We start from the raw sequence: 27,123 nt of genomic DNA, 5'->3' as shown, positions 1-27,123 counted from the left end.
ATGAGCTACTGCTACTAGAACAGAAACAGGCATTGAAGACTTTAGGTATTCTATGGAACTCAAAAACGGACGAATTACAGTTCAACGTCACCCCAGCGGACCTAACTAGTATCACAAAACGGACTGTTCTTTCTACGATTGCTCGTATTTATGATCCATTGGGTCTTATTGGACCAATTGTAATAGAAGCAAAGCACATTTTACAGAATTTGTGACAATTGAAACTATCATGGGACGAACCGCTTCCTCAAGAACTGAATAAAAAATGGAGCACGTATATAAAGTCTTTATCAAAGGTAAATAAAATATGCATTCCTAGAGTCATTTGTCCAAATAACATAACGGGAACTATCGAGCTACATGGATTCAGTGACGCGTCCACCAAGGCATATGGCGCATGCATTTATGCAGTTAATCGGGATGACGCAGGAATCTTAACTTCGCGTCTTGTGTGCTCCAAATCTCGCATAGCACCACTGCAGACACTCTCCGTACCACGTTTAGAGCTTTGTGCCGCTCTATTGCTTGCAAAATTAGTACACGTCGTATCTCAAGCTTTTGGGATAAAGGTATCGGCAACTTATTTATGGAGTGACTCTCAAATCGTGCTCGCATGGATACAAACTGCTGCATCGCAGCTGAAAACTTTTGTCGCAAATAGAGTCTCAAAAATTCAGAAGTTAACGAAGCCGGAAAGTTGGCGTCATGTAAATTCATTTGAAAACCCGACGGATATTTTGTCACGTGGATTACTAGGAGATAAACTCATCGAAAATGAATTATGGTGGGCAGGACCTCAGCGGCTCCTATTTCATGAACTACCGCACACATCAAACATGAAGATCATCAACATTCCTGAACAAAAGTCAATTTTTCTTAATGTGTGTTCCCCTATTTCAGGCATTCTACATAAATTTTCATCGTATAAAAAATTGCAACGAGTTATTGCCTATTGCAATCGATTCATTCAGATTAAATGTCGAAAGACGAAGTTATCAGGACCATTGACTGTAGACGAACTACTAGAAGCAGAATTAACAATAGCGAAGATGGTGCAACAAGAATCCTTTCCTCTAGAACGTCTCAAGTTGCAAAAAAAAGGCATGGTCAGCACTAAAAGCAAGCTTCTTCCACTCAACCCATTTCTGGACACGAATGGTTTAATCTGGATTGGCGGGCGAATACAACAATCTAACATGTCATGGGAACAACAACACCCGATTATTCTTCCTTCAGGACATTTTATTACCAATCTACTGATGTACGAAGAGCACGTCCGCCTTCTGCACTGTGGACCGGAACAACTTTTAAGTTCTATACGTCAAAAATACTGGCCGCTGTCAGGACGGCGAGAAGCAAAAAAAATAAAGCATAATTGCATTAAGTGCTACCGTATGCGACCATCGGTACCTGATGCTATTATGGGAAATCTTCCTCGAGAACGTGTAACCGAAGGAACACGTCCTTTCATAAATTGTGGGGTAGACTATGCTGGACCCCTCCAATATCGCACAAGTCAAGGACGCGGAAGACCACAAATTTTAAAGGCATATATCGCAGTATTTACATGTCTAAGTACAAAGGCAGTTCATCTAGAACTGATTACTCAACTGACAACGGAGTGTTTTTTAGCAGCACTCAAGAGATTCACTTCTAAAAGAGGACTATGCGCTCAAATATTCTCTGACAACGGAACTAATTTTGTTGGAGCAAATAAGGAGCTGCAAGCAATCTATGAATTTCTACGATCTAACAACGCAACCATCACTGAAGATTTAGCCGCACAAAAAATAAGCTGGAAATTCATACCTCCGAGAGCCGCACATTTTGGCGGCCTATGGGAGGCGGCAGTTAAAATTGCAAAACGTCATCTTTACACCGTAACTCAAGGTCTAGTACTAAACTTTGAAGAAGCCTATACATTACTTATACAAATTGAAGCAGTCATGAATTCTAGACCACTGATTCCTTTATCCTCTGATCCTCAAGACTTATCTGTATTAACTCCCGTCCATTTTATAATAGGAGACTCACTTACATCTCCAGTCGAGTACTATTATCTCGATACGGCGGACAACCGTTTATCCCGCTGGGAACATTTGCAGAAAGTACGTCAACACTTTTGGCAAAGATGGCAAAGAGAATATTTACATCAACTCCAGACCAGACATAAGTGGAACATCTCTGGAACTAATATCCAACCAAGAGCCCTAGTGCTGTTGCAAGAGAACAATACCGCACCTCTTCATTGGCCATTGGGACGAATCATCGATGTCCATCCCGGACTTGACGGAGTTGTTCGAGTTGCGTTTGTTAAGACAGCTCGCGGAATTTATAAAAGACCAGTCAAAAAACTATCTCTATTACCTATTCATTAACCATTTAATTACATTTGTTAGTTGTTTTATTTGCATTTTATTTCTATTTGACGTCCGGATCCAAGATGCATTTAATCTGTTAATTTGTTTATTTATACTGTAATATTTGAAACCAAAGATTTCAAAGTCGGGCGGAATGTTAAGTATTGTAATGTTCTGTTAGATGGCAGGCGAGTCAGAATCGCATGCTCGCGCGCTAAGACCGCCACATTTTCTTTATGGCTTGTATCACTCTCAATAAGTAAGCAATAAAGAGCACATTTAAGTAACACACATTATACATAAAATGATCTGTATTTTGAAAATAATTTAAACGAAATGTAAATTTATATGAATTTTATAATATAAAATATCTACAATTATATTTTAAATAGTAGGTTATCCGAGAAAAGTTCGTATGAGTCTGACAAATTGCAAAAGTCTTAATTATAAGTATAGATAGATATAATCTGAGGTAGATAGAGATTTGCTTCGAAATCGACATGTCGCAGTGTCTGCGAATAAATCTTTAATATTAATTGATTAAAAAGGCCTGACAAATGAACGTCTGTTTCGCGTAGCTAGATCCTGGGATATGTTCTCTAGGTATCTCAATAATGAGTGTCACATGGCAACGAAAAATTTGGCCGTGTCTTATTCGATTCTTGTCTTTCCGTATCTTTACTGTGTTTCACTGATGACACGCCTAAACCACATATCCCATAGTTTAGCTACGCGAAATGGACGCTCATTTGCCAATTCTTTTTAATTAATATTTTAATAATTATTATAAAAATAGCAAAATGGTAAAGAATTTTCTGTTCAATTTATCGTGCCCGATCCACTCACAAATATTGGTCAAATCTTTATCTAATACCCTGTGTGTGTGTATGAACACATTAATTATGTAAGTATTTCTTGAACTAAAGTAATAGGTAATAATAAAAATAGTATATATTATGTGCTTACACTAAATTATTTCCATCATTTACGGAATCTTTATAAATTTCTGCCTTTCCGTGATATATGTTGTCCCTCAGCTGAAAATATAAAATTCTTTAATATATCCAATATAGCTATTTAATATATCATATTTATAATTATCAGAATTTAACAATTATACGAAGACTTTAATAATTAACAAAATAATAGAATAATTTCAAAAGGTTCTTATAATAAGAATCGCAAAGTAAAAGTAAAGGCAAAAGAACCAAAAACGCTGAACGTATTGCGTAGACAAAATATTACTTGAAAAATATTACATAGTAATTGGAGCGCATTGCTCATACAAACTAAGGATCGCAAAAATTGTGAAAGAATTCTGTCGACAGACGTTTCGACCTGACTCCAGGTCCTTTTCAATGTCAAAACTATACATACACATTACTGAATTGTACTAAAAAAATTAATAATAATATTCAAAATTAAAGTCATCACACAACTGTCAAAGAAATCAAAAATGTACAAGAAATTTATCATATTTTACACAGTTTTGAAATTGAAAGAAAAGCATAAGAAACATACGAAAGTCAAAAGAGAATACAAAATCGGTGATATAATAACCAAAAATACGAGCAACGGCTCGACGCAAAAATAGGAAGCTCACCTTGCCAATGTCCTTTGTTGTAACGCTGTTATAAGCCACACAATCAAGCGCACTCAAGAATTTATTGCGTATTATAGAAAGCAAAGATAGTATGTCTCGAAACCAAGTTAGATCATACGCAAAATGCAAACGCTCATTAATGCAGGAAGGAAAGGGCACTTGCAGGAGATCGTGTATCTGAAATTATAAAGAACAAGCAGAGTGACCACATCTTACGCCGAAAACGCATGCTCACATAAAAATATAATTACAATAAACACCAGGCAGAACCATGATAGAAATATAAATCTCATAATCTCACTCGATAAAAATAGTGGCGCAAAAAGTTAAAGCTGCAAAGGCAACGAAAAGACACAGTTAAATTACGCAGCGAACAATATCGGCAAAGTACGTGGCAACGCAATAAGAGCCGGCGACATGGCGGACAGGGAGGGGGGGAGGGGGAGTAGTGGGAAGCATGTGGACCACGAACGCGAGTGCGGCAAACACGGGAATCACCGGAGGAATTATCAGCGAGTAGATGGCGCGTGGGACACACAGGCGGGAAACTTTGAATGATGTATGACTGAAATCACTGGCATTTATTGAGTACAGAGAGATATGCTTTATCCAATTTTTCCGTGTCACTCTGAATGTTGAGACCAAACTTTTGCTGTGTGATATGTAACATTTCTGAAATGATTCTTTTTTTGTAAGAGGGTTCCTTGTCTAAAATTTTAGCTTCACTCCAATTAAAATCATGACCCTGTAATCTGTGAATGGAAATGACATTCAAATCTTCATTACTCAGATTAATATTTTTTTCATGTTCATTAATACGGGTTTTTAACTGTCTTTTCGTTTGGCCTACATATGAGGCTTCACATTTATTACAGCTTAACTTATAGACAATATTGGAATGTTGCATCTTTGTGAGAGAGTCCTTGTGCAATTTAACAACTGTATTTAATTTGTTGTTAACTGTAAATGCCAGGGTTCTATCTAAGTTTTTTGCCAACGCAAAAAATCTCTCGGAGAAGTTTTTTATGTATGATATCGTGAAAAACGAAGGACAAGGGAAGGTGGTAGCTTGGGAGGGGATCTCTGGAATATTGCTATTTGAGATTAAATATTTTATTCTATTATGAATCGTTCCAAAAATGAAATTTGTCGGATAACTGTTATGGAGAAGAATGTTAATCATACTAACTAAATTTTCTGTATGGTAACGAGGATGTGAGAGCTTAAATATTTTATCTACTAATCCTATGATTACTCCCTTTTTGTGAATTAGAGGATGGCCAGAATAGAAGTTCAAAAATCTACCTGAGAAAGTAGGCTTTCTAAACCAATTAAACTCTAGGTGTTCCCCATTAACAATAAGTGTGATATCCAAAAAATTCAAAGAGTTAATTTCTGGGACTTCAATTATGAACTGCAATCTTTTGTGGAAGGAGTTGAACATATTAAGAATGTCCGGAATAAGGCATGAAGGAGCCGCTATGGCAATGTCGTCGACGTATCTAACATATAATGGAATATGAAAAGGTAAACGAAAGAGTGTTGTTTCTTCAAGTTTTTCCATTACTAGGTCTGCCAGGATAGGAGAGAGGGGGGAACCCATCGGGGTGCCAAAGATCTGTTTAGAAACCTTGCCATTGAACTTAAAGAAGGTGGAATTCATAATTAGTCTTAATCCGATAATAAACTCGGAGTAGGGAATTTTAATTTTATTCTTTAGTAAGTGCCATTTCTTTGCAATACATCCAACAACCAAATCCAACGGAACATTAGTAAAAAGAGATACGACATCAAGAGAGAATAATTTAGTCTGGTAATCTATGTGTATATTACTCAGCTTCTCAACTAGCTCATAACTGTTGGCAATATGACTAGCAGGTCTTGGAAGGTTGTTATATAAAATATTATGTAGATACGTTGCAAAGGCATGTAAAGGACTATCAATACATGAAATAATAATTCTTAGGGGGCAATTAGGTTTGTGGATCTTTGGAAGCCCGTAAGCTCTGGGAAGCATGCCATCGCTCAATGACAGTGATCTCGCAGTGATTTCAGAAATGTAATTTTTCTTTTTCCAGCTCGATAACAGGCTCATGAGATCTCGAGTAATCTTCTTCACTGGATCCTTATTAACCACCTCATATGTCTGTGAATCAGAGAGCATATTTTGCATCTTAGAAAGATAGGTTTCTTTGTCTAAAATGATTGTAGAGTTACCCTTGTCTGCACGTGTGATTATTATGTCTGGATTATCTTTAAAAAATTTAACTGTAGATTTGTACCATTTTAAGATTTGACTTTCAATAGGAGTGATTTGGGGGGGACTTTAATAATGTTGAGAAGGAATACAATGAGCTTTGAAAAAATTTCAAATCAAGTGGATTACTTACTGTTGTTATATTTTCTTGTTCAATTACTATGGTAGGAAGATTTATTCCTTTTGAATTAATGTTTATGTCACTTTCTTGGCATCTGAAAAATCATTAATATCACTAATTGTAACGACAACGTTGCTTTATTATTATGAATTATTTCTTTAACATCTAGTCATTTTGTCTGATCATGACTGTTTTGGTTCATAAAATATTTACATAATTAATATATTCATATATATTTAAAAAATATATATGTACATGTTAATTATGTACATATATTTCTTGAATCAATAGTAATATACAGGGTGACCCATTTTAACTTAGGCAGCCAAATAACTCGAAAAATAAGCAAGATAGAGAAAAATGTTTTAGACAAAAGTTGTATGGTTTCGAGGGGGCCATAAGATGGTATCATTGGTTTGACCTTGAAGAGTCATTTGAAGGTCACGTGAAGGTCACTTCAATTTTTTTAAATGGAACATCCTATATATTTTTGTACATTCTTGTAGCTCATCTCGAGAGCTTTCCAAAACACTATAATTAAGTACATTTTCGTTAAGTACTTTTTGAGTTATGAGGCTTGAAATAATTTCTTAATTTTACATAAACCGTAAAATATCTTGTAAAATATTCATTTTTCGATTACCTTACCTTAATAGTTTTATGTACAAAATAATGAGAGGAATCAATTGGTGTAAAGAAAACACATAGTTGTTTCGAAGAAAAAATATGTAATTTGCAATTAACAATTCCATATTTTTTCTTAAAAACAACTATGTGTTTTCTTTACACCAATTGATTCCTCTCATTATTTTGTACATAAAAGTATTAAGGTAAGATAATCGAAAAATGAATATTTTACAAGATATTTTACGGTTTATGTAAAATTAAGAAATTATTTCAAGCATCATAACTCAAAAAGTACTTAACGGAAAGGTACTTAATTATAGTATTTTGGAAAGCTCTCGAAATAAGCTACAAGAATGTACAAAAATATATAGGGTATTCCATTTAAAAAAATTGAAGTGACCTTCACGTGACCTTCAAATGACTCTTCAAGGTCAAACCAATGATACCATCTTATGGCCCCCTCGAAACCATACAACTTTTGTCTAAAACATTTTTCTCTATCTTGCTTATTTTTCGAGTTATTTGGCTGCCTAAGTTAAAATGGGTCACCCTGTATAATAATAGTATATAATTATATGCTTACTCTGATTTTTTTTCCTCATTATTATTTTTTTTATACATACTTCGAGAAAATTTGTTTCTAGTTTTTTTCTGAAAAATCATTATTATTAATAAAATCAAAATAATGGAATGTTAAATTCAAAAATATAATATTACATATAAAGAAAATTTTATAATTAGAAGTGGTTTAATGGATAAGAATCATAACAACAATAATTAGGGATTAAAGGCAAATAAAAACCACTAGCGTTTATAGGCGACGCAACATCAAAAAAGATATTAGTTAAATTGTGTACTAAATTTTAAAAATATTAATATTGAAGCGAAAGAAGGAATACATGGTCGCTAGATATAAAAATTCAATACAATACAAAACGCAAACGTTTCGATCCTCTCTGGATCCTTTTCAATGCCAATCGAAGAAAACACAAATAAAAAAAATTCAAAAAACATAAATTCTCACGCAATGTCAAATATAGAATCGTCGAAATTGCTACCACACAAAGTTAAAATTAGATATTAAAGTCAAATAAATGTACACAATAAATAAATGCTTCGCAAATGCAAATTAAATCAAGCTATGGTAATGCATGGACCGCATGTTACTCACCTGTGCTCCTAAACACAGATCGGAGCCATGCAGAAAAAATTTGGAGAGAAAAGTTTGTTATAGTCTGTTGGAAAAATCCAGGCGATGAAAGTTCAAATAGGCAGCCTTATTACCAAAATTGCAAATAAAAATACTTCTTATTCTGTAAATGTTAATGTGTCCAAAAGAAAGAAAAGCCAAATTCTGAAAAATAAAAAAGGACAGAGCAACACGCATTCCCGCAAACAAAACCATTTTTAAGTAATGTGTCGAATATGAAATTAAAATTCTTTTCATGATAACGGGGATGGGATAACTTAAATACTTTATCCGTAAGTCCGATAATGACACCTTTTTTGTGTGATAATAGGTGTTGAGAAAAGAAATTTAATAAACGCCCCGAGAAAGTGGGCTTCTTATGTCAAATTCAATGTAATTGTTGTTAATAACAATTGACACATCTTAAAAATTTAGACAATTGTTATCCGAAATCTCAATAGTGAATTGTAGTCTCTTATGAAATGAATTAAAAGTATGAAGTATGAGCTCCGAAAAAGAAGAAGGAACGGTTAAAGCAATATCATCTACATGTCTGTAATAAAAAGGAAGAGAAAAGGGAGGCGTGCTATTGCTTTCTCTTTTAAATCTTATAAGACAATATCTGCGTATATAGGGGAGAGAGGAGACCCCATAGGTGTGCCGAAAATTTGTTTGTACACCGTCCTATTAAATTTAAAAAAGGTTGAATTCAAATTCTTAAACCAATCAAAAACTCGGAATACGGAATTTTGATTTTGTCTTGCAACAAATGCCACCATTCTGCAACTCTTCTAATTATTAGATCTATTAAAGTCAAATAAATGTACACAATAAATAAACGCTTCGCAAATGCAAATTAAATCAAGCTATAGTAATGCTTGAGGGACCGCATGTTACTCACCTGTGCTCCTAAACACAGATCGGAGCCATGTAGAAAAAAGTCGGAGAAAAAGTTTGGGTAAATATTAAAAACAGGTACAACCTCACCGATGACCTTGAGCTTGTGATATGTTGTCAAAGTCAATGTCCTGAGTCATATTCAGAAGGATTTATTTGGCGGTCACTCTTAATTAAAAAGTTATCAATAAAACAAGTATAATGAACAAGTGATATAGAATGAATAAAAATAACACAAGTAAATTGTAGATATTTATATATTGCAGTGTACAAAATCAGTAGATGTTATCGGATACATTCTTGCCATCGTGTCGAAAAATGCTTCAATTCTGTCTCGATATTCGTGTTCTCGTTTAAATAAAAACTCGGCAATGTAAGCACTATAATGTTTGTTAATAATTCCATACTTAGGAATTGCGGAACGTAAATCACGCCATACGCGTTCAATATTCTGTGTGTGAGCACTTGTTTCCGGATCAACAAAGTTCATCTTATGATTTACGCTGCAATGAAGAAATCCTTCCTCTGTCAGGCAATTGTACGCTTTCCAACGATCAGAATAGATTGTTGTGTTTGGTGCAATTCGTCGTTTTATAATTTCTAATAAATTTTTTGAACTCCTGGATGGAACTGGTTCGATAAAAATTTTCTTTGTCTCCCTATCAATGCCTCCAAACACCCATTGACCTTTAACTATGCGACCTTTTCCATATTTACGTTTTCCGATTTTTGCTTCATCAATTTCGACGATATGATTCGAACCACCAATTTTACAATTTTCTTGTGAAACCCAAAATTCACAAATCTATAAAAAAATAGGTTTATATTAGTGTCTAAGTAAAAAAAAATCAGTAAAAAAATTTGCAATTTATTTACAAGTGAAGCTGTGATTCTAAATAATCACTGAATATATAAGTAAAAAGTAAAAAATTCAATAAAATTTATGAATGTATTTTGACTACATTTTACCTGACGGCAAAAAGATGACCAATCAATCGCTGTTCGGATATTGATGCTAAGTTCGCTCATTAGACGATGCACATGTGGCGGTGGATGATAAATAAAATATGCGATAAAACGACACATTTTTTTTAGATTTAGATGTGCGTTTTCAAACCACGTACCTCGAAAAGTACTAATGTTGTAACCGCAATAAATTTTCTGTCTCTTCTTTTTGTTTCGTGTTACATACGAAACACTGAAACATCTCAGACGCAATGTTTCACGATTTAGATGTAATTCCGATCCACATTTCGGACAAATCACTGTATCACGAATAACGCGGTGCAGAATTAAAAAATCTAGCAACGTATCGAAATTATCAGCAATACGTAAGAATTGATATAATTTCATTTTGAAAACTGTTTCCTTCAACAGCTGAAACAATACTGTGCGATTCTTTCTCTTACTCTATAAATTTCTCAGAAAAAATGTAAACAAAAATGAAAGAACAACAGTTTTATTTACATTCTTGTAGCATGTTAGGTATATATATATGTATATATAAGGGCCATAAGGTGAAAAACAATAAAAATAATTGTTCTGTTTTACATTTTTTTTTAGCGATGACATTACCACACACACACACACACACACACACACGGGGGGGTGCAAGGGGGGCCTTCGGCCCCCCTCCCGCACCCACCCCGTCCCCCTCGCTTCGCGTGGAAAGTTGCAAAATGGAATCTCGCTTCGCGTGAGAAGTTACTCTCCTGCATTTATTACGTAGATAGAGGTGCTTACGGTAGAGTGCAACTTTTCACGCAAAGCGAGGTTCCAATTTGCAACTTTCCACGCAAAGCGAGGGGGACGGGGTGGGTGCGGGAGGGGGGCCGAAGGCCCCCCTTGCACCCCCCCCCGTGTGTGTGTGTGTGTGTGTGTGTGCGCGCGCGAAAATATTTGACTTCGGCCCTTATATATACAGGGTGACCCATTTTAACTTAGGCAGCCAAATAACTCGAAAAATAAGCAAGATAGAGAAAAATGTTTTAGACAAAAGTTGTATGGTTTCGAGGGGGCCATAAGATGGTATCATTGGTTTGACCTTGAAGAGTCATTTGAAGGTCACGTGAAGGTCACTTCAATTTTTTTAAATGGAACATCCTATATATTTTTGTATATTCTTGTAGCTCATCTCGAGAGCTTTCCAAAACACTATAATTAAGTACATTTTCGTTAAGTACTTTTTGAGTTATGAGGCTTGAAATAATTTCTTAATTTTACATAAACCGTAAAATATCTTGTAAAATATTCATTTTTCGATTACCTTACCTTAATAGTTTTATGTACAAAATAATGAGAGGAATCAATTGGTGTAAAGAAAACACATAGTTGTTTCGAAGAAAAAATATGTAATTTGCAATTAACAATTCCATATTTTTTCTTAAAAACAACTATGTGTTTTCTTTACACCAATTGATTCCTCTCATTATTTTGTACATAAAAGTATTAAGGTAAGATAATCGAAAAATGAATATTTTACAAGATATTTTACGGTTTATGTAAAATTAAGAAATTATTTCAAGCATCATAACTCAAAAAGTACTTAACGGAAAGGTACTTAATTATAGTGTTTTGGAAAGCTCTCGAAATAAGCTACAAGAATGTACAAAAATATATAGGGTATTCCATTTAAAAAAATTGAAGTGACCTTCACGTGACCTTCAAATGACTCTTCAAGGTCAAACCAATGATACCATCTTATGGCCCCCTCGAAACCATACAACTTTTGTCTAAAACATTTTTCTCTATCTTGCTTATTTTTCGAGTTATTTGGCTGCCTAAGTTAAAATGGGTCACCCTGTATATGTATATATGAAATTACTCAGGAAAACCGATTCTGAAAATATTTGAAACTAAATTTTGCTTGGAAATGGACCTTGCTTTGCGCGAATTTCAATTGCTCATAACTTCTTAATAAACAATGACCGCCAACTAAAACTTTTTGCAGGTTACTCAGGGTCATGACCTTGACCACATATGTCAGGGTCAAGGTCATCGGTGAGGTTGTACCTTTTTTCAATATTTACCGCGCATATAGAAATATGTAAAATTAAAACAGAAACAAAGAATATAACGAACGAAAATATAAACGTAGTAGATGATTCACTTTTGTCGTTTAAAGAGCGAAAGAAAATAGCAGAAATTCGGTATGCTGCATTAATTGCTGATAAAAATATTTCGCATCAAACGGCAAAAGAAATCCTCAGTTTTTTTCAACATATAGGAGAAGATCCTAATGTGTTAAAAAGCATGAGCATGAGCCGAACAAAATGTAAATACATCATTACAAATGTTTTATGCCCGGTCGAAACAGATCGTGTGGTCAATAAGCTTCAAAATACAAAATTTACAATTTTTATTAACGAAACATCTGATGTAACAAATAATAAATGGATGACTTTTCTTGTTCGATACGTTGATCCAGAGACATTAGATATTCGCTCACAATTAGTTAAATTAATCGATATTGATGCCAAAGATTCAAGCGCAGAAAAGTTGTTTGAGGCATTTAAATGTGAAATGTGGAAATTACAGATACCGTTTTTAAATATCGTAGCCTTATCATGCGATAATGCATCTGTTATGACAGGAAAACATTTATCGTTTAAAAAAAAATTGGAAGAAATATGTCCACATTTATTAACATTTTCATGCCCATGCCATTCTTCTGCATTAGCAGCGCATGCTGCTTGTTCTAAAATGCCTGCATATTGCGAGGAATTTCTAAATAAAGTTGTTACTTATCTCAATAGCAGTCCAAAACGTACGGCTATTTTTCGGGAATTTTGTAAGTGTTTTCAAGAAACAAATCGCAAAATATTGAAATTATGTGATACACGCTGGCTTTCGCACTATTTATGCATCGAAAGGCTTCTTGAATCTTGGGATACAATTAAATACTTTCTTACTGAAATGGTTGTAAGTGAAAAAACAAATTCTGGAGAATATCTATTGTCTATGATGGACAACGTAGAGATGAAAGCTTATTTCCTGTTTTTAAAATACGTTTTAAATTTCTTTAATGCATTTAATGCATTCTTTCAAGCATTAGAAACAAGGATTCATTTATTACATCCAAAATCTAGAAACTTTCTTTTCCAAATCTGTCGAAATTTTTTAAAAGAAAAATATTTAAAACCATTTTCTACAAATATTATATTCTCACTAAAAGAAAATCGAAAAGTTATAAATGAAATTATTTTGGGATCAGAATGTGAAGAATATCTAAACGAATTAACACTTAAAGGTCACATAAACATAGTTAGAATTGTTCAAGAGAACTGTTTAATATTTTATGTGACTGCTGCGGAAGAAATTCGTAAAAGATTACCTATAAATAACATGTTTTTATCAAAGTTACAAGTTTTTCGACCATACATAACTTTATTTGATAATAATAGAGAAACATCATTCAATGATGTTTCTTTTATAGCTAAAACTATTGGCGGTTTTGATGAAAATGGTTTAAAAAAAGAATTGATTGCTTTACCATTAGATTTTACAATGGAAGAAAAACAAAGCTTTTCTAAATTAAATTTCGACAGCATGTGGAAAAAAATTTTACAAAATCGACACAATAATTTTACTAAATATCCTAATTTAACAAATGTTATAAGTACTATAAGATCTCTTCCAAATTCAAATGCCGATCCAGAAAGAATGTTTTCTTTTTTAAATAATTTAAAAACGAAAAACCGTAACAAGTTTTCGTCAACTACTGTTAATGCTATTTGTGTATTTAAATCGGCATTAAAAACGAGGGGCGAAACAGCTATAAAAATGAAAATTATTGACAAAAAGCATTTATCTCTTATGTCAGCGGACAAATTATATGCTCCCGCTGCTAAGAAAAATAAAAGTATTTTAAAGATACATGCTGCAGATACTGACATAGCTGGCCCTTCATCTCAATAATAAATTTATTAAAGACATTACGCTTGTAAAAAACATTTTGTCTGTCTAACAGACACCATACTTGTAAGAAGCAAGAATATAAAATATATCTTGTCTGTATAACAGACACCATATTTGTAAAAGCAAGAATATAAAAAATATCTTTTGTGTGTGTGTGTGTGTGTGTGTGTGTGTGTGTGTGTGTGTGTGTGTGTGTGTGTGTGTCTGTGTCTGTCTGTATAACAGACACCCAGATACTTGAATAAACTAAAGTATAAAAAATATTTTATCTGTATAACAGACACCATACTTGTAAGAAGCAAGAATATAAAATATATCTTGTCTGTATAACAGAGATCCTCCCCCACCACCGCAACCAGGGCACGGCGCTGCACCTCCCATGCCGGACAGGCCTCGAGAGTGTGCTGCGCCGTGTCCCGGTCCCCACCGCAGTGGTGGCACCCGGGGGTCGCTTCCCTCCCGATGCGGCACAGGTAACAACCGAAGCAACCGTGTCCGGTCATCACCTGCGCCACCCGGAAGGTGATGCGCCCCCAGGTCCTCCCCATCCACTCCCTGAATACAGGGAGAACGGCCTCCACCACTCTTTGACCCTCGTGGGCCAGCCCGGCTAATTGCCGTTGCCAGTCCACGAGGACCCACTCCGCCGCTCTACGACCGATGGCCCTCTTGGCCCCCGGGCCCACAATGGTTCCCCCCCCCCCCACGGAGCTCCCTGACCCCCCAGTATGCAGTCGCTTGGCCGCGTACCAGGAGCTCCAGGGATACAAGGCCGGTTCTAACCCAGGTCCTCTCAGGGGGGATGAGGCGCGAGAGGATTTCAGCGGCGCGGGGGAATGACGTCACGCGGGACGGAGGGGATTTCGTAGGCGCGGGGGCTACGGGGCGGGGCGGGGGACGCTTGTGTTGGATGTTTTTTATCGCAAGTATAAACAATCATAAACCGATGTCCGATTGATAAACAGCGGTATTTGAAGAGGATTGGGCTGGTATTTGAAGGGATCTTAAGGCTGACTAACGCGTCGGGACATGTTTTCGCAAACAAAATAGCTTTGTGCTCTTGCGGTACACCCCCTCTCCCCACAATATAAGTAATTCTAGATTTTTTTTTTCGAATTAAACAATATAAGCGATATTCCTTTGAAGAGGATTGGGTGGATGGAAATGCGTGCGAAGAAATTACGTCATGATTTAGACTTAAAACTCTTTATTTATGTTTTATATATATTTTTCTTACGTACTATGGACTAAAAACTAAAGCTGCCAGCTCGCAATCGACGAGCTGATGCTTGTTGAAAGCATCACTCGCGCGTATTACATATGATACTTCTTTCGGATTTATTACAGTGGCTGCGATATTGGAGAATTGTGTAAATTTGACATCAACTGTTTGGATAATTTTATCCAATCGATCAAAAGTTACATCTATGCATTGATCGAGATCGAACATACGATGTAACGTCGATTCGACCATCATCAAGCATACGTTTGAAGATTCGAGACTTATGAGTTTGACGTCGTTAATCGTACGAACTCTCACTGTTAGCGGTCCAACGCTTATGAAATTGTAGTCATCTTTAGAGTCGTTCCGAAGGAAATTTTGAATATTGCTACGTTGCTCGTAGAGTCCCTTCCACGTTTCGAGAGATAATATCAGTTCCTTTCCTCGATGATCTCCTATGACAATCTCCACGTAACTCGGTAGACCCACGTTGATACCAATTTCGAGGAATTTGAATTCCGTAGCTGTCAATGCGTATCGTCTACCTAGTATACGAACCGCACGACGTTCCAACGAAATGCTATAGAAAAATTAAAATTAAAATTAAAAATAATAGTAATAATACAATTTGTAAAAAATATAAAAAAATAGAAAGAAGTTAAATGAAACTTACTCGTCACATTTGTTCTCAAACGATGGAGTTTTATCACGACTCAGTACGTAATTATTCACGCGTCTTCCGATGCCGCTGCTGTTTCTTTCGACGTAGTTCATTTCTCTGGGAATTATGAAAAGTGAACCACGAGCGGTGACTGTGAACGCGAGACTGATCGTACAAAAATTAACCGAGTATACATGACGCTCAAAAGTATAATGTAGTGGGAGGGGGATTAATGCTTCTAACGCTTTGAATTTTAGGAGAAGGGGAGATAACGCTCAGACAAAAAATTCTTAGAAACGTAAGGAAAGGTCTAGGAAGGGGAAATAAGAGATAAAACATATTAATGTTTACATATTTTATTTTCTTGCAATTCTTTCTGGCGTTGCGATCACCAGTTAAATATTTTGAATACATTTTGTAATGCGCAATTCTTAACATGTTTTCCACATCGCATACTATTGGTAATATCTAATTTATTTAGAGAATCAATATCTTCATAGTCTACATCCAAGGTTTCAATAATATAGCGGTTTCCCGCATCGTCTAGTATATCAGTCAGCCATTTTCGCTTTTCAAATCCTTTAACGTACACGACAGACGATTCTTCTTCTTCTTCTTCGTGTATCGTACCAACGACAGCTGTTGTAATTACACGCTGAGCCAAGCCATACGGAACGTTTCCGTCTTCCCATTGTAATCCATGATGATTTCTAATCACCTATGAAACTTGACATCGCTCAGATTTTGTAAGCACGCTCCACGGTACAGGACTTGCGAAAAAGTAATGCGAGAGAACATATCCCTTTCTCAGGATTGCCGCTTCCTTCACGAAGAATAGTTTGCCGATGGTAAATCCTTGCAGATCCACAAACGTTCGTACGGACATGACGAGATCTCTCTCTCTCTTTCTCTCTTCGATTCGTTAGTCAAGAGGAATGTCAAAACTCTAAAATCATCTCGCAGCACTTTGATTTATATCCTGCTCCTCCTCCCCTCTCTTGTGTCGATGTTATCGCTTAGGTGATTTTGCGTACAACGTTGGTCAACGGATTGTACTGAATCACGCGATCGTGTATGATGAGACAGTACGCAGTGGTATTCATCGGCACGTTCTCCTTACATTCAAATTCCAATCTCACATCCACGGTTGCGGTCTTGACCGATTCGTTTTGTCGAGAACAATCGATAATCACGAACGGACCGTTAAGTAGAAACGTCGAGACGGTGAGACTTGGTTCGAAATACTCGTATCCGTAATAGTTCTTGCAGAAGCGCGTGTACGTGTCGTAGAGAATGGACCATCTGTTTTTATCGAAATCCAGATTCATATCGTCGTACGGATAACATTCCGAGTTCAGATAGAGTTTCACGTTGATCAATTTGCAGTCGTCGAATCGACTCGTATCCTCAGACATGATATTTTTCCGGCTTGTCTGCAGAGCGAAGAAAACGTATCGTGGTTTCTCCAACTGAGTCGCGGTCTTAATGGCCCACGAATGCTTGGTTGTACGCTGCAATAGCGGAAACTCGTACAGATCCCACGAGCAAAAACCCATGCTGAGATATCATCCGCTTTCCAGAGCACGCAGCATCGACAGCTTTTCGATCTCGCTTAACAGCACGTGTGGCATCCGCCATTGTATCTTGAATATGTTGATCACAAGCTCCAGTGTCGAATCTCCAAACAGACAATTGTTATCGTTGCGCGATCGTATTAAGATCAATTCGTGACGAGCGTTAATCACCACGCATTTGTAATCCTCGCAAAATCCCAATAACATGTAGAGCGGTACGCAAAAATTGAAGTGTCCATTCGCATGGGTCGTCGGATCCCAGCCGGCGTTTCTCATAATCACGTTTCTATCGGATGATACTGTTCCCACACAGCAATCTATATCTCAGACGTAAATCAGATATCATTTCGTCAATAAATTTTTGTTGTATTTGAGATATCTTGATATCTGATATATCTTGAATATCTTCAGAATATCAGATATCTTCAGAATATCTGATATCTTAATTATCAAAATATTCTAATAATATTTTTACGAAAATATAATCTTTTCTATCTGATTTGTTGCAAGATCAGATCTCAGATGAAAAAATCATACATTTTTGCAGTCTGGAAGATATCTTATAGATATCCCAGTCATATCTGAGTAGCATTATTTAAATCAGATATTCTGATATTTAGATATCTCTTAGATCTCTCTATGATATATTTTGCTGTGTGGGTTACATAGTGTTTGAGCGTAGTAGTTATTCCTACGTTTCTATTGCGATCAATCTCAACGCCATCGAGTTCGTATCGAATCTCATCGAACATGAATGCGACGCAATTATTTCCCAGTATCACATCACTTCCTTCAGCTGGTTTGGATTTCGTTAGTTGTCCCTCGATGTATAGGAAACTCTCATACGGCAATGTATACAGATCCTGTTGTTGTATGGGTATTCTTACCTCGTCACTGTGTCCGAACGTTGTATTGGCGAACGGGTTGTACGCGTGAGTCTCAATCTTGACGATACCATCGTCAAAGATCGGTTCGTCACCGATGTTGAGAATGTCGGTCATCGTTCAGCTGTTTCGCACCGCGAATCCCAAAGATTGTAAAAACGCAACGTTCGATGCACTGAGTTTCTTTTTCTTGGATGATTGGATATTAGCGAACGTCGACGTTGTTGTTGTTGTTGTTGTCGCTGGCCTCGTAAAGATTGTGTTATCTCTCACGTCCTTCGATCCGTTCAACACGAGCATCTCATACGTCGCATACGTACGTTATCGTCGTATCCGTCGTACGTGCAATCTTATGATCTCTTCTCCTCGAAAATCAAGCAATCGTCCGTTCTGATCGACAACGCGTAACGTTAAATCCGTAATGCTCCGCGCGATGATCGGTAGGTAAATGATCTGCGCAGGCGTTTCCTTCTCGGATATCTCGGGTATCTCGGAGATATCCGAGAAGATCTCGTAATATATAGATCGTACTATAATTCGTACCGTGGTATCTCGATCGTGGAGATACCTTCGGGATATCTTATATCCCGGTGGTACTCTCGGTGAAAATTCATGTATCGTATGAACGAGTTTGCCGTTGTTGTACGCGCCCGCGGTCACGTTACACTCTATACGGATAATATTCACGTTGATAATGTTAATCGGCATGTTCGATTCGTCCCATTTTCGCGGCTCGAGAATACGATTCGAGAATCCTAGCAGCGATCTAATGTTGTTGGGCTTGCTAAAGTTTATTCTGTAGGCGCATTTGATCTCGTTTCTCATCGTATTGTAATTAGTGCGGAGCACTATCGGATATTCTCCATCTTCATAGTCAATGTGTTTCTTATCACGGCGTATCCGTGCATGAAAATTGCATGTTTCAAAACTTCATGTATATTTTGCAATTTATACGATCCCTCGGGAATCGTAATTTCCGCGTCGTCTTTGCCAAAGTAAAATTTATTATTCGAAGAATTCACATTCGGTATCGTGTGATAAGTCTCAAAATCCGTTAGACCAAGCTCGTATTCGTCGTCGCTCAAATCTACGGTGGGAAAGAAGTTTGCTGCGAGAACGCTACTCTTCCCAGTCAACGTGAATGTCATAGACATGTCGACAAAACTGTTTATCGAATACTGAGTTAAATAGCGCAATATCTGTCTTTAAATTCACATGCATCGGCCGTTCGAAGAAACTGCAAGCACAATTGTCCGCAGATGCTCTGATCGCAAGTTTGAACAGGTGTGTAATTGTACTGTATCTTCGTTACGTTTCGTCCGAGATATCGCACCAATTCATTCGGTGGTCGAAGATTGCCGAAACTGTCGAAATATATAGCGCGATTCCCCCTCTTTGCATACGCTACCCAATGAGTACCTGGTCCTTCGACGCTATCCAAATTTACAATGCCGCTCTCGTTTTGATATATACCACCGATCGGTAACGAGTCGCGCATGAAAACACCTCTAAAATATGGAATGCGCATACGTTTTGCCAGTTGCAGCAATTGTACGTTGGTAGTTGTGCCCTGCGGCATTTTTAGCGTCTCTTTGACGTTTCTTTTTTTTTCTCGGTGAGGCTTCTCGTCCGTATTTGTAAGGAGCGAGATATAATCCGCGACCTTCCATGGCGCGATTGTGACGTAGCATCTCTTGTAACTGACGTTGCGCGGCTTTTCCGTCGTTCACCGCCTTCGCTACACCAGCCGCTCCACCGATCAGGGATCCGAGCGTACCCAACATTGGTAGAATCGGCAATACACCGCCGCATTTCGCTACCGAAAGTATCCGTTTCTTCGCTGTTCTTTTCTTCGTCTTCGTCGTCTTCAGACCCATACCGAGCTTCGTCTTGGCTTTCATCGCTGTCCAGACAGCTGTGGCGGCGGCTCTCTCACCGAGAATCGAATCTCTTGCAACGATGCGATTCCGCGCTTTCTCGGCGAGTATCTTATCCGCCGCGTGTCTCTCGGTGAGATTGTTGCTCCGAGAGTATGCTATATCGTGTTCGCGACACGCCGCGTCCAATGGATTTATACCTCGATCGCCTCTGACTAATCGCTTCTCCAACCGTGTGCCTGGCCCGCAAAACTGATATGGGGAATATGGAATTCGATCGGAAGTGTGTTTATCGCGTGATTTAATAGGCCTCTACCTATTTTCGTTGACATTCGCTGCAATTCTTTATCAACGGCGCCGGACCGTCGATGTGCGTTTCCTGCCACGGCTGATTGTAGTGTTCGTAACAGCGACGATACGTCTGAACCTCCGGATCCGCCTTTATGTGTTCCGGAAGTTTGTCCCACACGTAATGGACGTGATCACCGCACATTCGCAACAGAACAGCTTTTGACACAAATTGTAGTTGTTCGACGCTCAAATCGCGAATGTCGGAAGGACTTGATAGCAGAACGAACATTTTTTCTCTACTGAGCGACTCGTGATTTCGCTCACCTATAAATAGGCAGGTGTTCGATCCAATCGGTAGTGTTGAAAAAATGAGATTCGTGCGACAACCTTTGACGATACGCGTGACGAATTGCGACGACAGATTACGATCAATGGAGGACAACGCGGAGACGCGCAGGCACGGTACGATGCTACCGACTACTATACGCGCGATCGTTTGCGGTCCCTCGAATTGTGGTAAAACCAACGTTCTGATAAGTCTACTGGAAAGTCCGCACGGTGTACGTTTCGAGAACGTGTACGTGTACTCGAAGTCGCTGCAACAGCCGAAATATTGATATCTGGAGAATTTGTTGACATCGATCGATGAAATCGGCTATTTTACGTTCTCCAATAACAGTGACGTCATTCCACCGAGCGAGGCACGTCCAAACTCGATTTTCGTCTTCGATGACGTGGCGTGCGACAAGCAAAATACGATAAGAGAGTACTTCTCAATGGGTCGTCACTCGAACGTCGACTGCTTCTATCTCTGTCAGACGTACGCGAGAATACCAAAACATCTTATACGCGACAACGCGAACCTGCTGATCTTGTTTAAACAGGACGGTACCAACTTAAAACATGTGTACAACGATCACGTAAATACCGACATGTCGTACGAGGATTTCAATGAATTATGTCGTACTTGTTGGCAACAAAAGTATGGATTCCTAGTGATAGATAAGGACAGCTCATTTACGAACGGGCGATACAGAAAAGGATTTAACGTGTTCGCGATACCACAAAACGATTAGTCGCTGCCGACACTCTATCGATGACATGGCTGAAAGCGATAATGTTCGCGATCGTGAAAAAATTGCGAGGGAGATTGAGAAAACGAGCGAATCGATCCGCAAGAAACATCGCGCTTTGAAGACCGGTAAGATCGACGACGATATCGCGGTCAAGACCCATTTTAGGCCTATTATCGAGCCACTACAAAAAATCGTCGACAACTCTAGCTTAATCGCGGTGAAAAACCGGAGAGTAACGCTGACGCTATAATTAAAACGTTACCCATCAAGCGGTACAAGGAGGAAGAGGAGAAGGAGGAGGAGGAGGAGGATACGACATCGAAAAAGAGACAACGATTGAAGGCGAATCGTTTATCGACACCGCATACATTGGATGAACCGCTGATAACCTCCACACCGTCCGCGACAACGAGAATCGTACAACCCACGATACCCGAATCACTCGCAATCGAAAATGTTTTCGAAACCATGGGCAACCCGCTCGAATCACTATCTGTTCGAAACATGTTACAAACGTTGGAAGGTCAAAAAATGTTACGAGAGTACTTCAGACCACTGCCACAAAAGTACATGAGCGCTTTCCTTAGTGGCGACGAAAAAAACCAGATCGATCACATGTACGGTGTCTATTTCGACAAGAATGAAATATGGCTCGGTAACAAACGATTCGACATCGACGCAGATGACTCTATAATCATAGACAAAGTGAGGTACATTGGTACACCTGGATTATACGAGTTGATCTTCAAGAGAATTCCCGATGATGACATATACACTGAGGACGATATGCAAAAATATAAGAGCATATTAATGGCGACGAGTGCGCATAAACGCCAATATGATGCGCAAGGTCAATTAAAGAGCAACAGGGGATACAAGTATAAACACATAATTGCACCGTTGATGTCGATCGAATCGAAAAAGAAAAAATGCGGTATGGGAGTATCCATGCCTCGCGCGATGACGCTAACCGACAATAAGATCGATTACGTGCACTGGGACGATCCCAACGAGCTAGTGGATCGTCTACGATTGCTCGACGCTTCGCGCCGAGCTGGCCACAACGCTCACGACAACGAGATCCTGTCGATTATAGAGAAACTTCGCGAAGTCGGCCTTATTATAAATTAAACGGTGTCTCGACGAAACTGATCAGTCGATCGACGTCACTCGCATCGAGAAAAAAAATGTCCATCAACAAATTTGGATTATTCGAACAGAGAAATGAAGCAATTAGAACAAACGATCATTGGGGTAAATCGGTGACAAGTTACTTGCGTCAAAACGCTCTGTGTCGCGTCGCTACGTACTATGACGCGAGGTCGCGCAAGATTCGCCGTGTAGCGCAACCTGAGGCTGATACCGATGCAGTCAACAAACTGTACGTGGAACAATGCGTTAAAACGTTGAAGAATCAGCAGAAAGAATCAGACGAGAAGCTGACTGCGTTCGAGAAGGACGTGCGAGCTTTGCAGACTGCGATAAACGAGCTTCAGCGTGCGATTAACACTAATTCAGAAACAGCTACGAACGGCTAAGGAGCGGCTATTGTACAATTATTGAACATCTACAAAGACTTATCGAACGAAGGGTTATCGAACTACAATGAGTGGCAGTGATCGAAGAGGAAACGGCTGTGAACGAGGCTACGAACAATTCAAGAACAGCTGCGAACGAGGCTATGAACACCTCAGGAACGGCTGCGAACAAGGCTATGAACACGTCAGGAACGGCTACATACGAGGCGGCATACAACTCTGAAACGGCTACGAACGGGTCAGAAACGATTGCCAACGAGGCTGCGAACGGGTCAGAAACGACTGTGAACGAGGCTACGGACTACTTAGAAGCGACTACCAACAGGGTCAATTACGGCAACAAACGGCTGCGAACAGCTATCGAACGGCAACGAACGGGGCAGGAACGGCTATCGAACGGCAACTAACAGCTATCGAACGGCAACGAACGGGGCAGGAACGGCTATCGAACGGCAACTAACAGCTATCGAACGGGGCAGGAACAGCTAACGAACGGCTATCGAACGGATCAGAAACGGCTATCGAACGGGGCAGGAACGGCTCAGAAACGGCTAAAGAGCGACAACGAATGATAAAACGCACGGTGATACTCGGGGCACACATCGTTTGATCGACGAATCGAAACAACGATGGATCGGCGATCGGGAATAACCGAGGAAGCGAAGAAACAACATAGTTTAGAGAAACGGCAGTTGGTGAACGAACCGGCACGCGCCGGCGAGAAAAAATTTTCCCCGAAGTCATGTCATAGTGCGGGGATACGATGACCTGTGGCAAGCTGACATTGTCGAGATGCGTCCGTACTCTCGTTTCAACAGAGGTTACCACTACATACTCACAGTCATCGATGCGTTGAGCAAGCACGCGTGGGCCGTACCACTCAAGAGTAAAGGCGGAAGCGAGACAGCTGACGCTATCGCCGAGATAATTCGAGATAGCAAAAGATGTCCGAAAAACTTACAGACTGATATGGGGAAGGAATTTTATAACGCTGACGTGCAACGGCTCATGCGGAAACATGACATCAATCACTATTCTATATATTCGGTATTGAAGGCATCGATCGTTGAGCGATTCAATCGCACGCTAAAAAACGACATGTGGAAGATGTTTATGCTGAACGGATCTTACAAGTGGATCAGCGTGTTGCCGCGACTCGTATCGGATTACAACGCGCGCAAGCATCGAACGATCGGTATGCGACCCGTCGACGTTACCCCCGCGATCGCTGAAAGACTCTTGGCTACTGTGTACAACCGTGTAAATATCGCGGGTCCGGCGAAATTCAAAGTAGGTGACTCGGTACGCGTTAGCAAGTACAAGACAATTTTTGAGAAAGGTTACACGCCAAATTGGACAACCGATCTGTTTCTATCTACTTGAGGATTATCGCAAAAAACCTATCGCTGGAGCGTTCTACGAGCACGAGTTGCATCGCGCGAATTATCCGGACGTGTATCTCGTGGAGAAAGTACTGCGTAGGAGGGGTGACGAGGTTTACGTGAAATGGTTGGAATTTGACAATTCGCACAATTCTTGGATACATAAAGACAATGTGATTTAATTCATACAGTGTTTATTTTTAATTTTCTGGAAAAATATATGTGTATAACATATATAATATTTGAAAAATGAAAAATATACATAAAAATCCTTATCAATATTCCTTGCGATAGTACATGTATTTTTAATATAAGATGTATGAGATATGCATTACATAAAAATATATGAAATATAAAAATACAAAAATCTTTATTAATATTTCTTTCACACACACACATTTTACAATGGTATCTTATAATGCCCCCACGGTAGCGTATCGGTGGTTTCGGGTACGATATACCGCTTGTCGTCGTACGGACTCAGAGCAATTTTTGTCTCGCAGATTGTGTATACTTGGTGCAATTTCGATCGTATACACGACTGCTGACGCGTGATTTCAATTTCTTCGTTCAAACACCGCGTGTAATCGTCAAACGTTATCGTTCTCGCGACAACGTTGCTCTTGACGCCTTTAACCTTTTTCATGTCTTTCTTACCATCGACTCGTAACGCGTACATTTTTGCTCTGAGCCCGGCAAATTCGGTCATTATGGCACCGTTATTTTCATCCTTCATTAGACCCGGTACCTTTTTATTTACGAGCGGTATATCGTACGCATTGTTCGCAGCATAATCGCTAGTGTTGAATCTGCTGACGTCGCGCTTCATATTTTTGTACATGTCTTCACACTCAATGTGATATATGAGACTATCGGTATCGGTGTACATGACCTTACATTTGTCGCGATACATTGGCGTCATATACTCATGATGAAACTCATACAAACATGTCTTGGATATGTCGAGTATGCACATACCCACGTAGATTGGTTTGTAGAATTTCACCTCGAGATTTCGCAATTCCACAGCTATTAAATTTTCCGAAAAGACGCTTCTGCTGTGGAAATTTGGTTTAGCGATCATTGCCTCTGCACCGTACCGCCCGTCCCAGTGCGTTAGTAATTTTACATCAACGCGATTGCGCACATTTTCCATCGTTTTGCCAAATACCGCATTGTTCATTAATTTGTATAAATTTTTTTCAAAATCGTTTTTAGCCAATGTTCTAAAATGTGTATTGAGTTCTATGTAATTTCGAAGCCAGAAAGATTGTGAAAACTGTAAAATTCTATGTATTTTTGTAACGCGAAGACCGTGACGCATACACTGCTGCAGGTTGCGGTAGTGTATCACGTAACGTTTCTTATCGTATAATGTTGCGAGCAGCTTGAGCTCTCGCTTGTCAGGTAGTTTGTCGCGTGTCGGGCAAAACGGTAGGTCAGTGTGCGCATCGTGAAGATGTTGCGGATACTCGAGATCAATTTCGAGGATATAGCCTGTAGGCGAATCTAGCGCGATCGATGATACGTCAAAACTTGACACGTCGTCGACCCATCGAAAATCGGCGTAAGGCAACGATTGACACATTGCCCATCCATACAAGTTATTTACATCGAAATACATCAAGTACGACGATGGTTTGGATGGATCGTATGACTCCATGTACTTGTTATTAGCACGCGCGTATTTGTTGGAACACTGACTCAGACCACCACGTATACCGCGTTCGATAAACATGACCATGTCGATGTCGGTAAGCAATTCAAACGTAATCTTGGTATGCTTCAACATGGCGTCCCACGTGTATCCGGGGAGAGTATAGTAATACGCGGGGTCGAGTCCGTAACTTTCGATACATTTGTCGCGAAAGTTCTCAAAAAAATCGGGTAATAACAAGACATCGATTTTAAGATATAAATCGCTATATTCGCCTAGCGTTCGAATGGAGAATCGCGTCCAGATGTTCTCGGCGTGCGCGTAATCGTTCTCGGATATAGTTTCACCGGTTAAGGAACTGTAAAATGATTCGCGCGGTGGTAAACATGTATCTTGCAACTTGTCAACGGAATCGATGTATTCGTATGGAAACACACCTTTTCGTGTTAATAAATTGAAGTTTTCACTCGATAAATTTTGAAATTCTGATTTTAAAATATCGAGTTTATCTTTATCTAGATAAGATGCTAATTTGTCGAGACTTGCCGTAAGAAATTTGAATGAATCGATGAAGCGTAATTTTACTTGATTTTTTGGTTTTTCTTCCTTAAGATCGATATTTTTGGTAAACGATATATATTTCTCTTTCGTTATTGGAAGTAACTCGACTCTCCCTTCGAACGCTGTGGCTATTTCCTCGATAATGAAATGCGAATCATAACCGGATAAATTATGAAACACTATCGGAATACAGAAAGACTCTTTATAATTTAAATTACAATTTGAATGCGCGGGACCTCTGTACCGTCCAGTCAGATGGCAATGATCGCGTACGCGTGTTTTTCGTATATATGACATTGAGTAGCGCTATTAAATTTTTCACACTCTTCGAATGTTAAATCTACCATAGGGACATTAGTAGTTAAAATATTTTTTACACGAAATGCTAACATTTTAAGTTGCTCGACGAACCATGCTATACAATCGGTA

The 27,123-nt window shown here is 38.7% G+C and overlaps 6 protein-coding genes across 7 annotated transcripts in view; 2 read left to right on the top strand and 4 right to left on the bottom strand.

The window, feature by feature from the left end:
• LOC145977641 (uncharacterized) overlaps positions 1-4,348 on the bottom strand; it is a 78,850-nt gene extending 74,502 nt beyond the window's left edge. Inside the window, exons 1-3 of the mRNA XM_083109719.1 lie at positions 4,215-4,348; positions 3,964-4,140; positions 3,327-3,397 (exon numbers count right to left, since the gene is read on the bottom strand). Coding sequence (XP_082965845.1) covers positions 3,327-3,397; positions 3,964-4,140; positions 4,215-4,256 — 290 coding nt within the window. The 5' untranslated portion in view covers positions 4,257-4,348. The remainder of the gene's footprint in view (positions 1-3,326; positions 3,398-3,963; positions 4,141-4,214) is intronic.
• LOC145975295 (glucose dehydrogenase [FAD, quinone]) overlaps positions 1-27,123 on the top strand; it is a 73,881-nt gene that overhangs the window by 13,633 nt on the left and 33,125 nt on the right. The gene's annotated exons all lie outside the window — the stretch shown is intronic.
• LOC145975310 (uncharacterized) lies at positions 203-2,685 on the top strand. The gene is made up of 2 exons (XM_083105685.1): positions 203-296; positions 901-2,685. Exons 1-2 carry the CDS (start codon positions 266-268, stop codon positions 2,376-2,378), a joined length of 1,509 nt encoding a protein of 502 aa, XP_082961811.1. The 5' UTR covers positions 203-265; the 3' UTR covers positions 2,379-2,685.
• Positions 15,118-16,236, bottom strand: LOC145971248 (uncharacterized). Its single transcript, XM_083098727.1, has 2 exons — positions 15,867-16,236; positions 15,118-15,773 (listed from the first exon to the last, which is right to left on the bottom strand). Exons 1-2 carry the CDS (start codon positions 15,965-15,967, stop codon positions 15,212-15,214), a joined length of 663 nt encoding a protein of 220 aa, XP_082954853.1. The 5' UTR covers positions 15,968-16,236; the 3' UTR covers positions 15,118-15,211.
• LOC145977640 (uncharacterized) lies at positions 16,871-17,410 on the bottom strand. The gene has a single exon (XM_083109717.1). The coding sequence runs from the start codon at positions 17,408-17,410 to the stop codon at positions 16,871-16,873; it is 540 nt and encodes a 179-aa protein (XP_082965843.1).
• LOC145974035 (uncharacterized) lies at positions 24,754-25,673 on the bottom strand. The gene has a single exon (XM_083103775.1). It carries the CDS (start codon positions 25,657-25,659, stop codon positions 24,877-24,879), a length of 783 nt encoding a protein of 260 aa, XP_082959901.1. The 5' UTR covers positions 25,660-25,673; the 3' UTR covers positions 24,754-24,876.

Source organism: Camponotus vicinus, unplaced genomic scaffold (assembly GCF_025532165.1).
Source record: "Camponotus vicinus isolate PSW18456_S1 unplaced genomic scaffold, iyCamVici1.0 SCAF_1, whole genome shotgun sequence".
Taxonomy (NCBI): domain Eukaryota; kingdom Metazoa; phylum Arthropoda; class Insecta; order Hymenoptera; family Formicidae; genus Camponotus; species Camponotus vicinus.
Note: the sequence above shows the minus strand (reverse complement) of the source record. Positions and strands in the feature narration are given on the sequence as shown.